The 14,921-nt window shown below is 45.1% G+C and overlaps 1 protein-coding gene across 1 annotated transcript in view; it reads right to left on the bottom strand.

Moving 5' to 3' along the window:
• SLIT3 (slit guidance ligand 3) overlaps positions 1 to 14,921 on the bottom strand; it is a 641,932-nt gene that overhangs the window by 520,409 nt on the left and 106,602 nt on the right. Inside the window, exon 4 of the mRNA XM_050794632.1 lies at positions 13,861 to 13,932. Coding sequence (XP_050650589.1) covers positions 13,861 to 13,932 — 72 coding nt within the window. The remainder of the gene's footprint in view (positions 1 to 13,860; positions 13,933 to 14,921) is intronic.

The raw sequence follows: 14,921 nt of genomic DNA, 5'->3' as shown, positions 1-14,921 counted from the left end.
GTAGCGAGTACCCACCATGTGCTAGATGCAGTGGTAGATGATTGACTGTAGAGTCAACAGAACAGATAAAATCCCTGCATTCAAGAAGCTTACAATCTACTGGGGGGATGAAAGAGCAAAATACAAACAAGTAAACAAATAAATGAGCAAAAATAATTTCAGGTAGTGATAAGTGCTATGAAAAAATAGAGCAGGATCATCTTGTAGACAGTGACCAATAAGGAAGGGGACCATGACTGCAGACAGCGTTGTTAGGAGAGGGTTCTCTGAGGAAGTGATGGCTGAGCCAGGACTTGAATTTCAGGAAGGATCTGGCCACACTGACATTTGAGGTCAGCATATTCCAGGCAGAAGGAACAGCAAAGCCAAGAAGAGAATGCAATTGTTGGAGCAACAGGAAGAAGGCTCATGATGCTTCGGTGTGGTGTACATGGGGAGGGTGGCGTGAGACGGCACTAGGACGAGTACCAGGGGGCCAGATGATGTAGTGCAGGAGCTTAGGATTTCTTCTCAGGACTACGTAAAGTCACTGGAACTTTTAATTGGGGGAAAGAGGAGATTCAATTTGCCTTAAAACACTAATGGCGGCTGTTCGATTGACAGTGAACAACACAGGAATAGGAGACGCAGCAGGAAGATTACTGAGGTCCTTGAAATCCAGCCAGAAGGACTGCTGGTCCACGGTGATGGCAACAGAGACAAAAGGTGGTGAACACATTGGTAATGCATGGTGAAGACAGAGATGGCAAGTTCTACCCAATATGCACATCACTCACATCAACAGCCCTCTACTCAGGGAGGAACTGGAGAACAGAATATTCCCTGGGCAACTCTGTCTTTCCCTGCTGCTTCTTTTCCAGCCCCATTAGACCTAATGATCTCCCATCCTTCACTTTTATTTAAATAAAGGAAGTGTCACACATAGGGAAAATGATCTGCAGAGAATACCATTAGCAATGGAACACCTAACAATTATTTCCTAAGATAATGTTGTTCAACAGCTACGCCCTTGAGAACTGGTGGTTGGCAACGGTCTGCTCTGAGTTCTAACATGAAATGAAACTCCGCAAAGGTCTCAGGTGGAAGCCTGACCCATGCACATCTCTTCCAGGGAAAAGAGAGCTCTCCCTGGAGGCCAGAAAACATTTACAGGAATAATTTACCGTCTCTGACACAGATCTGCCACTATCATCTCTATGGACCAAAAACACCAATTATGAGCCAAGATGTCAAAGAGCTTCTCTCAACCATCACTGTGGCTGCCTTTCTAATCCCTAATATCTCACCATAGCGTTGCCCAATAATTTGAGTTAATTTAACAGTCAATGTCTAGCACTAAAGTGAAATTATATCTGTGAGTTGATTCAGCAGCCCAAAAAGGATTTTCATTTATTGGTCTGGGATTCTCCTATAGAGAGAAGGTTTTATGTGTGTGTGTGCATGGTATGTTAGGTGTATGTGCCTGTGCTTTTAACAATAAGGATTCAGAGTGGGAGATAGATATAGGAAGAAGACTATTAGAGCAATGATATCAAGAAAACTGATGATTCTGCATTTCTCTCTAGATTGCTAACATTGGTTTTCATCTTTTAAAAAGTATTAAAGTTGGCCGGGTGCAGTGGCTCACACCTGTAATCCCAACACTTTGGGATGCTGAGGTGGGTGGATCACGAGGTCAAGAGACCGAGACCATGCTGGCCAACATGGTGAAACCCTGTCTCTACTAAAGATACAGAAAAATTAGCTGGGTGTGGTGGCACATGCCTGTAGTCCCAGCTACTCAGGAGGCTGAGGCAGGAGAATCGCTAGAACCCGGGAGGTGGAGGTTGCAGTGAGTCAAGATCGTGCCACTGCACTCCAGCCTGGTGACAGAGCGAGATTCCATCTCAAAAAACAAACAAACAAACAAACAAACAATTATTGAAGTTAGATTTATCTGAGCATCCTGATCCACAACACAGTTTCATGAATCCCAAATGGAATGAGGCTGAGATAGAGGAGATTAGTCCTAGGTTATCCTTGTACTCTCTTCAAAATCCAGTTTTCTTCTTTAGACTGAGCATTTTTACCTCCAAAAGTCAAGATGCTCCCTTTATCTGGAGAAATGTTGGCATGATTCAACATATATTTCAATCAAAAGCTGACTCGTTGACTAAAAATTCAAGTCCAGAGCCCCAGACACACCGAGAGGCCAAACCATCAGTTCAATAGCAGGATATTCCACTTGGCCAACCGTGGGGAGAGTTTCTGGCTATGCAACAGGCAGTGCTAATCAAGGGGCGGCGGGGCACACTTCTAAGCAGGCTTCATCACCATAAGCAGGGTGAGGAGAATTAGAAAAGGAATGATGGGAAGAAAGAAACATCATGAATAAAACATTAGAATATTATTCTAAACCATGAATCAAAAACTCAGGTCCAGCACACCAAATTCAGGCAAGGAGCGTGAAATTGACTTAAATGTCTCCATTTCTGTTTGGTTTGGACAGTGCTGTGTTATCATAGCTTTGCTGTTGTTAATATTGCGTCAACACTTTCATTACAGGCCTCAACCTCCAGGACTTTGTAAGTGAACTACAAACCTTACAAACGGAATTTAATGTTCAAATCCAAGATACTGAGTCCATAGGAAAGCCAGAAGAAAGACAAAGTTACAGATGTTTTTGGTGATTTGAAATTATGCTAGAATTTGGGGCATCAAATTAAAATACTATTTGTCCCCTGGAGGGATTCCCAAATGTTGCTTGAAAATGAGAGATAATTAGGCTCTTTAGAAATGTTTCTGTTGATGCTGAATGTGGTTCAAGAACAAGTATTTCAAGATTATTAGATGTGGGTACATTTGCATCATTCAGACAACTGAAGAATGTGTGTTTGGGTTCTGCTCACCTCAAAAGGTTGTTATTTTTCTATATACAATGCAGTATTTCCCTGATATTTAATTCCATGGATAGTTTCTAACTCCAGATAAAGAGAATGAAGAACCCATGGTATGGGTGAAGGCTGGCTTCTGGTCCTCATTCTTAACAAAGAGATGACTATTTCAGCACCCTTGGTGATGCCACAAAACCCTGCCTAGGCTGGCCAACCCCACCACATGTCACAGGGTGCTGAGAGCAGCACTAGTTTTGTGCAGAAAGGGCTCAGCTGTCACAGTTTCAACTCCGCAGGTGGGTCCCAGCCAAGGAAGTCTGAGAAAGAGCCAGGTGGCAAGAAGCCCACACTTACACCCACCGGGCTCAGGTTAGACATTTCTGTGTTCTATATTCAGCATCCCAACCACCAGCACATTGGAGTGACACACACACAGTAGGTGTTCAACAATGCTTTAGTTGTCCCCGGACACACACTTCTCTTCCTAGAAATGGGGCAGGAATGTTAACAGGGAATTGACTGAGTTCCAAGTATCAGCTGGGTGTTTGTTTTATTTTTCCATTTTCCTAACTCACTATTTTCATGTGTAGTAAAGGAGAGTGTACTGATGTATGAAGGCTTTCAGCTGTATGTGCAAGGAGGTGAGCTTGTCTTGCCATCAGCTGTTCAATGTACCACCAGGGCTAAGATTTAGGAGGTTTTTCTGAAGGCCTTACACATACAACCCTTTCTCCCTACATTCCTCCTTTCCTGCAGTGAGTGATTCAGTTGGTCCTAGATTTCACCATTATCTCTAATGGTCCAGTGCTGCTCAACAAAGGTTGGTCTGATTTCCTTAAAGGATGGCTTTTCTCACTCTGGTCCATGGCATGACTCTGGGATGATACAAATATCTTCAGAAAACCATCTTGGAAGGCCCACCACGTAAACCAGCAAGAACCCTTACCTTCAAACCAAAGAAAATACTAAATCCATGAAATCACTTAAGCCACCCTTCCAAAGAGAAGGAGATTCAAAATGTTTTATGCAGCAACCTATAAGAAACTCATTTTGTGGGATGTTTCACATTCCAGCCCATGGTTTATTCCCCCATATATCCCTGCCAGTAATATCAACCAGATGTGGCAAAGAAGTCTGTGCAGAATTGTAAAAATTACAAGCATATTCTGTAATTCCAAAGCATTGTAAAGTCACAGTTTGGTTTTCTTTCCTTCTTAAAAAAATTTAAAAACAATTTCCAAGCTGGCAGAATGTACTTCTCAGTACAAGTATTGCCTGATCACTTTAGAAAACTCTTCTGCTGGTCCACAGGGCTGAAGAGACAAAAAACGTAAAACCCAACTCTGCCTTTGATAAATCGTAGGGAATTTAGAAAGGTCTACTTGCTAGCATGTATTTAGGTCTATAAATCTTTTTCTTTCAATGTTTCAAGTATTAATATTCTAGATCTCAGATAGGAGCATGTGCTCATATATACTCATAGGAGCATATAAGTTCAAAATACTGAACCATGAAAGCTTCATAAATTTACGATTGTTATCTCTCTCTCATTCAAGATGTGTTTTTGCATAGAAAGAACACCATAAGGTAGGGGAAAAACTCACAGGGAGTAAGAGGGGGAGAAAGTCAGAGAGACCTGGCTTCACTTCTGGTGAGTGAGTGAAACTCAAGCCCAGTTTCATCATCAGTGTAGCAGACCTAAAAACACCTTTCCTGCAGGATTCTTGGGAGGACTGAAGGACCTGGCATCAACATAAGGTACCTAGCATACATTAGGTGCTCAAAAGATGTTTGGTTCCTTCCTTCAAAATATATAAAGTAACAGGGGCTGTATGAGATCGATGTTTCTTAAAGTATGCCCCTAAGTGACACATAACAAAATCACCTAGGGTGCCTATTTATAAAGTCAAATCCCCTGGTCCATTCCAAATCGAATGAACCAGACTTCCTGGATGTGTGGCCTGGGATACAGCATTTTAACCATCGTTTCAAGAGATTTGCTTCTATATGCTAAGTTTGAAAACCAACCATAGGCTAGGTCCTTGCTCTGCTGTGGTCCTAGGCCAGCACCATCACTCGGGAATCTGTTAGAAATGCAGATCCTTAGGTCACACTCCAGACTCACACCATCAGAATTCACATTTTAACAAGATCCTTAGGTGTTCAGATACATACTAAAGTTTCAGAAGCACAGGTCTAGATTGCTATTCCCAGCTCAAAAATTCTGTAACGCAGAATCTACAAGGCCATTTAAATGTTAACCTTGCTGTCAACTCTGTGGTAAGTCCACAGGCTTCTATGCTCAGCTGGACACATCCTATTGGAGGAGAGGGATGACACCTCCTAGACCTTCATCCCTGGTACTGGCTTCAGATACTACAGAGAGAATGACTCAGCACCCACCATAATCCATTCTCTGTCCACACACAGATTGAAGCAAAACCTGTCTTCAAAAGCATGACAAACCCTGGAATTGATGACATGTGCCATAAGACAAACACAAGGCTGGCCTCACTGCAGCATTCAGCGTTTGGGGGAACAGGGAGAAAAATCAGGAAATGGGGACTCAGTGTGCAAGGACATTTTCCATGAGCTTCGGGTGGTTGTGTCCCTGAAAAACATCACCCCACGTATGAGATGGTGAAGCTGGTCTTGCCATCTCTGGCCTCTGAAATCCGGGCCGGCACACAAGGGAGCAGGTCTCTGCATCCAGCTTCAGGCAGGCGGGCAGTCTCTGAAGCCCCCCACCAGCCTGATGGATTGGTTTTTCTGTTGTGCTATTATCATTTCACCACATCAGATAACAACTCCACTGGAAAATTGGGTAGTATGGTTTTTGTTTTCTCCACTGGTTTTTCACTTTTATAGCACTGTTTCACATCAATGCAGAGTTTTATAGGGACACATATTGCATGTAGTTATGTTTTAAAGTTTAGTGCTGAATTGGAAGACGAAGGTGGCTGCAAAGGGCTCTGTGAGTAGCAGAAAGCGCTACCTAGAGGTGCACGGCTCCAGTCATTCAACAACTCGGAGCTCATTTAGGGCTTCATAGAGATAAAGGAGCTGGCATTCACTGAATTCGTAACTAGGCGCCTGGCACTTTAGTTACTAACTTCTCAGTAGTACAGTACAGGAATCATGGTTAGGAATGTGGGCTCTGGAGTCAGGCAAGCTTGAGTTTCAACTTTGGCTCAGCCAGTTACTGGCTCTGTGACCTTGAGCAAGCTGTCTAAATCTCTAGGCCTCTGTTTCGGTCTCTCTAAAATGGGGATAATATCATGTCTACCTCTGACATCTGAGAGGGAGTGAGAGAATATAGGTGAAACGCTTCGCAGAGCACCTGACCCCTAGCAAATACACCACACACATTTGGGAACTGATCAGGGCTGAATTGCCCCTGCCCCCCACCCCCGAAAGGCTTATGTGGAAGTCCTAATCCCAATACCTCAGAACATAACCATATTGGAGATTAGGTTGTTAAAGTGGTGATCAAGTTAAAATGAGGCCAGCAGGGTGGAGTCCTAATCCAACATAACTGGTGTCCTCATAAGAAGAGGAGGAGACACCAGGGGTATGCTACCACAGAGGCACGACCACATGAGGCGGCAGCAGGGAAGGTGGCTATCTGCAAGCCAAGGAGAGGGGCGCCAGGAGGAACCCACCCAGCCAGCATCTTGATCTCGGACTTCTGTCCTCCAGAACTGTGAGAAAATACATTTCTGTAGTTTAAGCCACTCAGCGTGTGGTATTGTGTGATGGTAGCTGAGCAAGCTATTGTAGGAACTATGATTAGCATTCCTATTGTATAGCTAACCAACACAAGACTGAAAACAGTGAGGTCACATGCCCAGGGTCACCAGAAGGGGGGATTCAAACCCAGGTCTGTCTGGTTCCCAAGTTTCTGATCCTTGCTTTAATATTGGACTGCCTCAAAGAAACATGAGATCATGGTTCTGAATGCAGCTTCCAATTTGTGTGGGCTTGGAGCATGTACACACGACACCTATGATAAAAGCAGAAAATGGTGAATATGAAGAGGCAGTGCGCACCAGCCGAGATAAAAGTTCAGAGGAAGACTCAGCCCTGGGAAGCAAATTCCCTGGAAGTTGGAGTCTAGCAGCCTTGAACTAGCAGGCTAGCAGGCGGGGTTTCACCATGTTGCCCAGGCTGAACTTTCTGGTGGGGAATCTGCTCTTCCATGATAACAATGCCAGTGACTCAGGGCTAAGTTGGTTGGCCACATTGCATATAGTTTTTGGGTGCCTGGGGATTAACTTTCCAAGTCACTTGCAACTCCACTGCCCAAGTGAATGACAGCAGGTTTAGCCTCAGTGGCATTTTTTTTTTTTTTTTTTTAAGCTGTCAAATACCTCATAGAAGGGGATAGAGAATAGATAAGCCCTCCACCTGGCTGCAAGTACAACTGCTTATGCAGCTATGGGTTTTTTGTTTGTTTGTTTGTTTTTGAGACGGAGTCTCACTTTGTCACCAGGCTGGAGGGCAGTGGCGCGATCTCAGCTCACTGCAGCCTCTGCCTCCTGGGTTCAAGTGATTCTCCTGCCTCAGCCTCCGAGTAGCTGGGATTACATGCGTGCGCCACCACGCCCTGTTAATTTTGTGATTTTAGTAGAGACAGGGTTTCACCATGTTGGCCAGGATAGTCTCTATCGCTGGACCTCGTGATCCACCCACCTCGGCCTCCCAAAGTGCTGGGATTATAGGCGTGAGCCACCGCGCCCGGCGGCAGCTGTAAGTTTTAAATATGGAACAGACTATTTGAACCTGAATCTGGGATAGATGGGCCGAAAGGAGCCCCTTGGACTGCTCATCCTTATATGGCAAAGATAAACTTTTTTTCTTTCTTTTTTTTTTTTTTTTGAGACGGAGTCTCGCTCTGGCACCCAGGCTGGAGTGCAGTGGCCGGATCTCAGCTCACTGCAAGCTCCGCCTCCCGGGTTTACGCCATTCTCCTGCCTCAGCCTCCCGAGTAGCCGCGACTACAGGCGCCCGCCACCTCGCCCGGCTAGTTTTTTGTATTTTTTTAGTAGAGACGGGGTTTCACCATGTTAGCTAGGATGGTCTTGATCTTGTGACCTCGTGATCCGCCCGTCTCGGCCTCCCAAAGTGCTGGGATTACAGGCTTGAGCCACCGCGCCCGGCCTTTTTTTTTTTTTTTTTTTTTTTTGAGACAGAGTCTCGCTCTGCCACCCAGGCTGGAGTGCAGTGGCACAATCTTGGCTAAGTGCAAGCTCCACCTCCTGGGATCAAGCGATTGATCCTCACCTCAGCCTCCCGAATAGCTGGGATGACAGGCATGCACCACCATGCCCGGCTAATTTTTGATTTTTTAGTAGAGACAAGGTTTTGCCACATTGGCCAGGCTTGTCTCAAACTCCTGGCTTCAAGTGATTGGCCCTCCTCGGCCTCCCAAAGTGTTGGGATTACAGGCATGAGCCACCGCTCCTGACTGCAATGATAAATTCTTAAAAAAAAAAAGTTGTGAACCATGTGTCCCTCAGCCCCCACGAAAGCTCTCTGATCTGGTAAAACACAGAGGGTATATTTTGTTTGTTTGAGATGGGGTCTCACTCTGTTGCCCAAGCTGGAGTACAGTGGTGTGATCTCAGCTCACTGCAACCTCTGTCTCTAGGGCTCAAGCAATCCCTGCACCTCAGCCTCCCAAGTAGCTGGGACCACAGGTGCAGGCCACCATGCCTAGCTATATTTTTGTATTTTTGGTAGAAGCGGAGTTTCACCATGTTGCCCAGGCTGGTCTCGAGCTCCTGAGCTCAGACAATCCAACTGCCTTGGCCTCCCAAACTGCTGGGATAACAGGCATAAGCCACTGCACACAGCCATGCAGGGGATTTTAATCACTGTTTGCATCTTGCCTTCTGCTCCTTCTAAAGAATTTCTGGCAATATTAACCAGTCAGCCTTTAAATAACTAGAAATCCTTCACTGTCTCTCCCATGGGTAGGTTAAAGAAAAACCTGGAAGGGGATGGCAAAGGGAGAAACTAATAGCCTATAGGCCATGCAAGATCATGCTCCATCCTGTCCTCGCTAGATGAAGCCCAGAGAGGCCAAGTAACATGCCCAGGGCCACACAGCTTACAGGTAGAAGAGCCAGCATGACGACCCAGGTCTTCCCACTCCAAGTGCAGTGCTCATCCAACCCGCCTCTAATTTGGAGACTGGACTCCTTCCCTAGGTGCTGCAATGTTTATACTACAGAGCCCAACGCCTCAGCGTATGCACTGCTCTCATCAGCTGGCCAGTCAAGGTCAGCCGTGACCATCTTCCATGCAGTATTTACTATGTGCTTTGTTCAATGCCAATTTTTTTCCCCCAGATAATTCCTATTTATCCTCACAACAACATGGAGAAGTCATTTCTACCATTGTCTATGTTACTGATGAAGAACCTGGGACAAGAGAGGTTAAGTAACTTGCCAAAGGTTTCGGGACACACAGTGGGCAGTCCCTTAACCCCTTCACTTGACTGCCTCCTCCTGTCCTCTGCTCTGGGTCAAGTGCTGCAGGAGCCTAGAAAGAACAGAAGCCCAGTCTCCACACTTGACCATGATCTATGTCAGGATGTCAGGGGGCAAATATTTACTGAGTGACCCAAGTATGGTAGAGACCTCACTGGGCATTTTGCAGACCACAGCAATATAAGTTCAGGGCACCTCCAAGATCTGGGATTTCTGGGATTCTATGGCTCATGCTCTGTGTGTTTGAACAGCATAAGAGGACAGATATCCCGCTAATACACACATGGGTCAGATGGTACTGGCTGTGAGGATGGGTACACGGAGGGTAGCCAGCAAAGTCCTAAGGGAAACCCTCGGATATATGACAGGTCCATCACCAATCCTTTTGAGCATAACTTCAGCTGCCCATGGTAGTTAGCATGGCAGTGTGGTATGCTAGAAAACATAAGGAATTGGCAGAGACCCAGATGTGTACCAAGGCCTAGTTCCATTGCATCCTAGTTATACAACTATGGGTAAGTTAGATACCCCTAAGCTTTAGAAATAGATTTAATAATGATTCTCTTTGCATGATCGTTGTGATGGTTAAGTCTAAGCAGTGAGGCAAAGTGCCCAGTACAGTATTGCTTCTTAGATAGATGGGATATATAATATATACATATATATATATATATGCAGTAATATGCAGTAATCTAAACTTTGAGCTTTAATTTCGTCACCTATAAAATGAGAGCATTGATTGAGGCTTAGGCAGGGAACTCCCAGTAGAGACAAATGCAGACTCTGGAGTCAGGTTACCCAAATGTGAATCCTGGTTCTGCCACTAAGTAGTTGTCTGATATTGTTCAAATTCTTTAACCTTTCCATACCTGTTTCACATGTATAGAACAATACTAACCATAGTGCCTATCCCACAGAGTTGTCAGGAGAATCAAATGAGTTAATAGACATGAAGTGCTCAGAACAGCACCTGGCACTCAACGTGTTTGCTAGTGCTATTACCTATCTGGAAGTGCTATTGTAAGGATCCAAAGTACTCAAAGCACAGGGAACTGCATATACAGTGGATGCTCAATACACTAGCAGACATCTGTTGTTTTCGCATTTCACATCCCTTCTTCTGTCTTCTGATAGCAGAATTACTCTTTACTGTGGGGAGCCCATTCTCTAAGCAAGTGGGATGAACACAGCTTGATCATCAGAGGACACCATCTCATTAGCAACATTGATTGGCTGGGACGTGGGCATATATGACCAAGCTAAGTAATCAGAGTCTACCCTCAGTTCTTTCCAACAGGAACATTGACCAAGTCCCTCTTCACCAGGATCTCTGAATAAGTGCATTTTGAGTCTTTTGCATTAGCTCACAAACAAGTCCATGGTTCCAAGGGAGTGAAGGAGCAAGATGAAGACCTAAGGACATCTGCAAGACCCTGGATCCAGCTGTTCCTGAAGCCATTCATAACTACTACTGCTCTTCTCAGCTATGTGAATCAATATATTGCCTCTCTGGGCTAAACTAACTTCTGTCACTTGCTAGTGAGTGGTGTTATAGTCACAGCATAGGTTCTCATAAATATTATTTCCCTTTTCATTACTATTCAAAGCCTGTTTTTATTACATGACTATAGACTTTCCAAGAGATATTCTTTGGATAAATACAAAATATTAAGTAGTTTTGCCTGTACGACAAATTAAAAAAGTAGTATCAAGAATTGTTTATCCCACATGGCATACTCTGGCGTAGCCAGCCACATAGAACCCACATTTAGCATGAAAAATGCCTCACTGTGTCTATTGAGATGCAGTGCTCTTTTAAAACAGAGCCAGTGGCATATGTATACACACTCATGATTGCACAGTTATTGATTTCTAATTTGTACCCTGCTTACTTCCAAAAAGGCTCTGGAGTGGCTGACAAAATAAGACAAAGACACAGAGGGCCATTAAGGAAAATCAAAGATCAAGCCCAGAGAGAAAAAGGGATTGCTGATTATAGCCCAAACTTGGGTTAATATAGCTGCTTCAATAAAAAAAAAATTATATTTAGCTCTCAGCTTTTTGGCAGCCATTCAAAGTGTGTCATAATAGGGCACATAGAGAACTGGACATCCTTCATGTCTACAGCTCAGCACCCAGAACAGAGGCCATGCTGGAACAGACACGCTTACTGAGTGAGTGAACGAATAAATGAATGAACAGTGGATAAAAGAATCAAAGCTCGCCAAGGGCGCTGTTTCTATCCTTAGGCCTATATCATTCATTTATTCATCTACCCAGTCAACCATCACTGACTGAGCGCCTATAAGTGCCAAACTACACCCGGACAGGGACCCAGCAAGAGACGGATACCAAAATGAGCCAAATGTCATCCCTGCCTTCCCAGCTGCAGCTCTCTGACTTGACGCAAAAGCTCAGCGTAATTGACCTCAATGCTTATCACAACTCCTAGTCTCTTCATGCCTCCCAGAGAAAGGAGATCAGAAACTGAGGTGGTAAAGACGGGAACTGTAGGAGTAATAAGAGTTGCCTTGGTGCTTACACTTATACAGCAATTTAAAAAAAAACATGCACACCATATGATCTCACTGGATACTTACAGTTCCTCTACAAGGTAGGTAAAAGGGAGGAGAGGGTATCTCCCTTTACTGATGAAGATATTTAGATACCAAAGGAAAAGTGACTCTGTCAAGCTCTCTCAGGACATGGCAGAGGACATAACTCATAGGTTCCTCATGCCCACGTCCCTGGCTCCCAGAATCTCAGAGACCCGTTATCACCACTTGAACTTCCTACTTTGCCTGGATCAAGACCAGCTCTGCAAAAAATGGCCATCACCTGATAGCCATGGGAAGGTTTCTGTGAGCAAGAACCAGCCCACCTGAAAACCTGCAGCGGCTGGGATGCTCAGACCCCACCCACATAAAGTCGTCCAGCATTCCAGCCTCACAGGTACCTTCCCTTTGCCTTTAAACTGATGCTCATTTCTCAGATGAATAGTGTATACTCTGCTGCAGTACTTAGTTAAGAGCAGGTTGAAAGGTGCAATGCAGTACTGGGTGGAGAGATGGTGATTATGTGAGCATCTAAGCGCAGAGCTATACAAGGCAGGGGATGTTACAAACCAGGGTGGTGTCTGGTATGCCTATTTGGCATAGCTTATCCAGCTCTTCTGGACCCGCCGGGCTGCTGAACAACATTTCCTCTGCCCCCATGCACATCCAGGCAGACCCAGACTGGAAGAGTAAAAAGGAGGGTATAGCCTTTCCTACATTTAGCAAAGTCAGCTAGGGCGACTGAGCCAGAGAAACGGGGCACACAGCAAGAGGAGACCCGACAAAGTTCAGAAGGCAAGCAAGACCACTGCATGACTGGAATACCAGACAACCCTGGCCTGTTCTTGTTCCAGCAAAGTGCCCTTTTAAAATAAATTTATGTATATAGTCTCTGTGTGTGTGGCTGTGTGTATAGACATATATAAATATATATTCCTAATTCAGAACTCCTTCGTAAGTGCACACACTGACATGTGTTTCGTGTTTCCCAATTTATCCCAGAGCCTGTATGCAGTGTTTGGCTGCACAAGTAGGCATTAAATGCAACCATTGGGAATCAGAATGGTGGCCACAATGTTGGACCCTCCCTGCAATGTTAGAGTCTTCCCAGCCAGGCTGTAAATCTTGCTACCTGACTGCAAAGCCATCCAGGACTGTGTCGCTTCATTCAGAAAGGTGAGCCTTGGGCAATCCAGTACACCCCATGAACTGAGTCACTACCAGCATGATTTTGGGTTCACTGTCAATAATTTTAATTAGCACTTGCCTGACGTCTGCAATACATGAATCACAGTCTCCACTGTCACCTGCAACTCCAGCTCCTGGGCTTCCAAACTCTCCCACCGAATAACAGAGGTATCTCCAACTCTCCCCTCTCCTCATTTTACCCTGGACCACTGAAAAGGATAAAGCAAAATTCAACATGCTTCTTCCTTTTCCCACAAAATCATAAACCCCCAGACCCAGGGTTCCTCGACTGGCAGCGCTAGGAAGTGGGAAAAAGGAAAAGGCAGGAGCTACTCCAACCAGTAAGGTGATAAGGTTGCTGTGTTTGGTCCAAACCGTTGCCTTCTGAGACCACTGGCAGTCTCGCGTGAATAAATCTATCTCAAACCCCACCTCAGGGAATTTCCCTGAAGTAAGTTCAGACCCACAGTAAATGGAAAAATCTCCTCCTTCTTTGCAAGGCCATTGATCGACTACCACACATCACTAGTCCTCACTGATCACACAAGCCGCCGATGTCTGAGAGAAGGAGCAAGAAGTCAGGCCTGGAAGTGTTTGGGGGTGGACGTCAGGTCAAAGCCCTGCTCCAAGTCTCTATGTCAGGGCCTAACTGCCAAGCTCCACACGGCACGGCGCTCCACAAACCACATCCTCCGCGTCACCAAAGCCAGGCAAGGCGCAAGGTAGAGAACACAAGGCAACTCTACTCACAGTCTGGTGAGCTTCGGTGTGCTCTGGAAAAGCAATTCTGGAAGGACTTGGAGCTTATTCTTGTTCAGGCGCCTAAAGAGGAAAGAGAATGGAAGGATGTCAAGGGGACATTAAACCAGATCAAATGTATTCAGATACCACTTTAATCAATCAGTCAATCAATCAGTAGGCATTAAGAGACTCTCTACATCTTTCAGTATGGGCTGCTCAACACATGTAAGGTATAGTCCCTGTCGGTGGGGCTTAGAGTTAGACTGGGAACGCAAAGCAAAGGTCAGTCAAAAGTAAAAACACAGCACCCGCACTGTGCTGCCACACCTCCATCAGCTGTGATCTTGGACAGACATCACTAATGGATCACAATATTCCTTCCCATGGACCAGACAAGACTTTTGAACTTTTCTCGCCATGAGCTCCATGTAGCTATTGCTGAGTGATGGAAATAGCATGTGAAATATGCCCCTAAAAACATAAAGGGGCCAGGCACGGTGGCTCACGCCTGTAATCCCAGCACTTTGAGAGGCTGAGGCAGGCAGATCATGAGGTCAAGAGTTCAAGACCTTCTTGGGCAACATGGTGAAACCCCATTTCTAATAAAAATACAAAAAATTAGCTGGGCATGGTGGTGCATGCCTGTAGTCCCAGCTACTTGGGAGGTTGAGGCAGGAGAATTGCTTGAACCCAGGAAGTTGCAGTGAGCTGAGATCGTGCCACTGCACTCCAGCCTGGTGACTGAGCAAGACTGTGTCCAAAAAAAAAAAAGAAAGAAAGAAAGAAAGAAAGAAAGAAAGAGAGAGAAGAAAAAGAAACCATAAATGAAATATCAGAGGAAATATTCAGGATCCTAAACGGTGATCATGGGAGCAGATAGCAGTTGCTTTAGGAATAGAGAAGAGGGCATGGCAGATCCCCTTGGATTGAGGAACAAAATGGAATTGTGGCCATCTTGGCTCTGTGGACCAGAGTAGGGTTCCACTGTGAGTTTTGTGGGTCCTTGGCAATTTTGCCTTTGTGGGCTGCTTTCTCCATCAAAAAAATTTTTCATATTATATTTTATAACT

The sequence above is a fragment of the Macaca thibetana genome, chromosome 6, assembly GCF_024542745.1.
Source record: "Macaca thibetana thibetana isolate TM-01 chromosome 6, ASM2454274v1, whole genome shotgun sequence".
Lineage (NCBI taxonomy): Eukaryota > Metazoa > Chordata > Mammalia > Primates > Cercopithecidae > Macaca > Macaca thibetana.
This window is presented reverse-complemented; position numbering and strand designations above follow the sequence as displayed.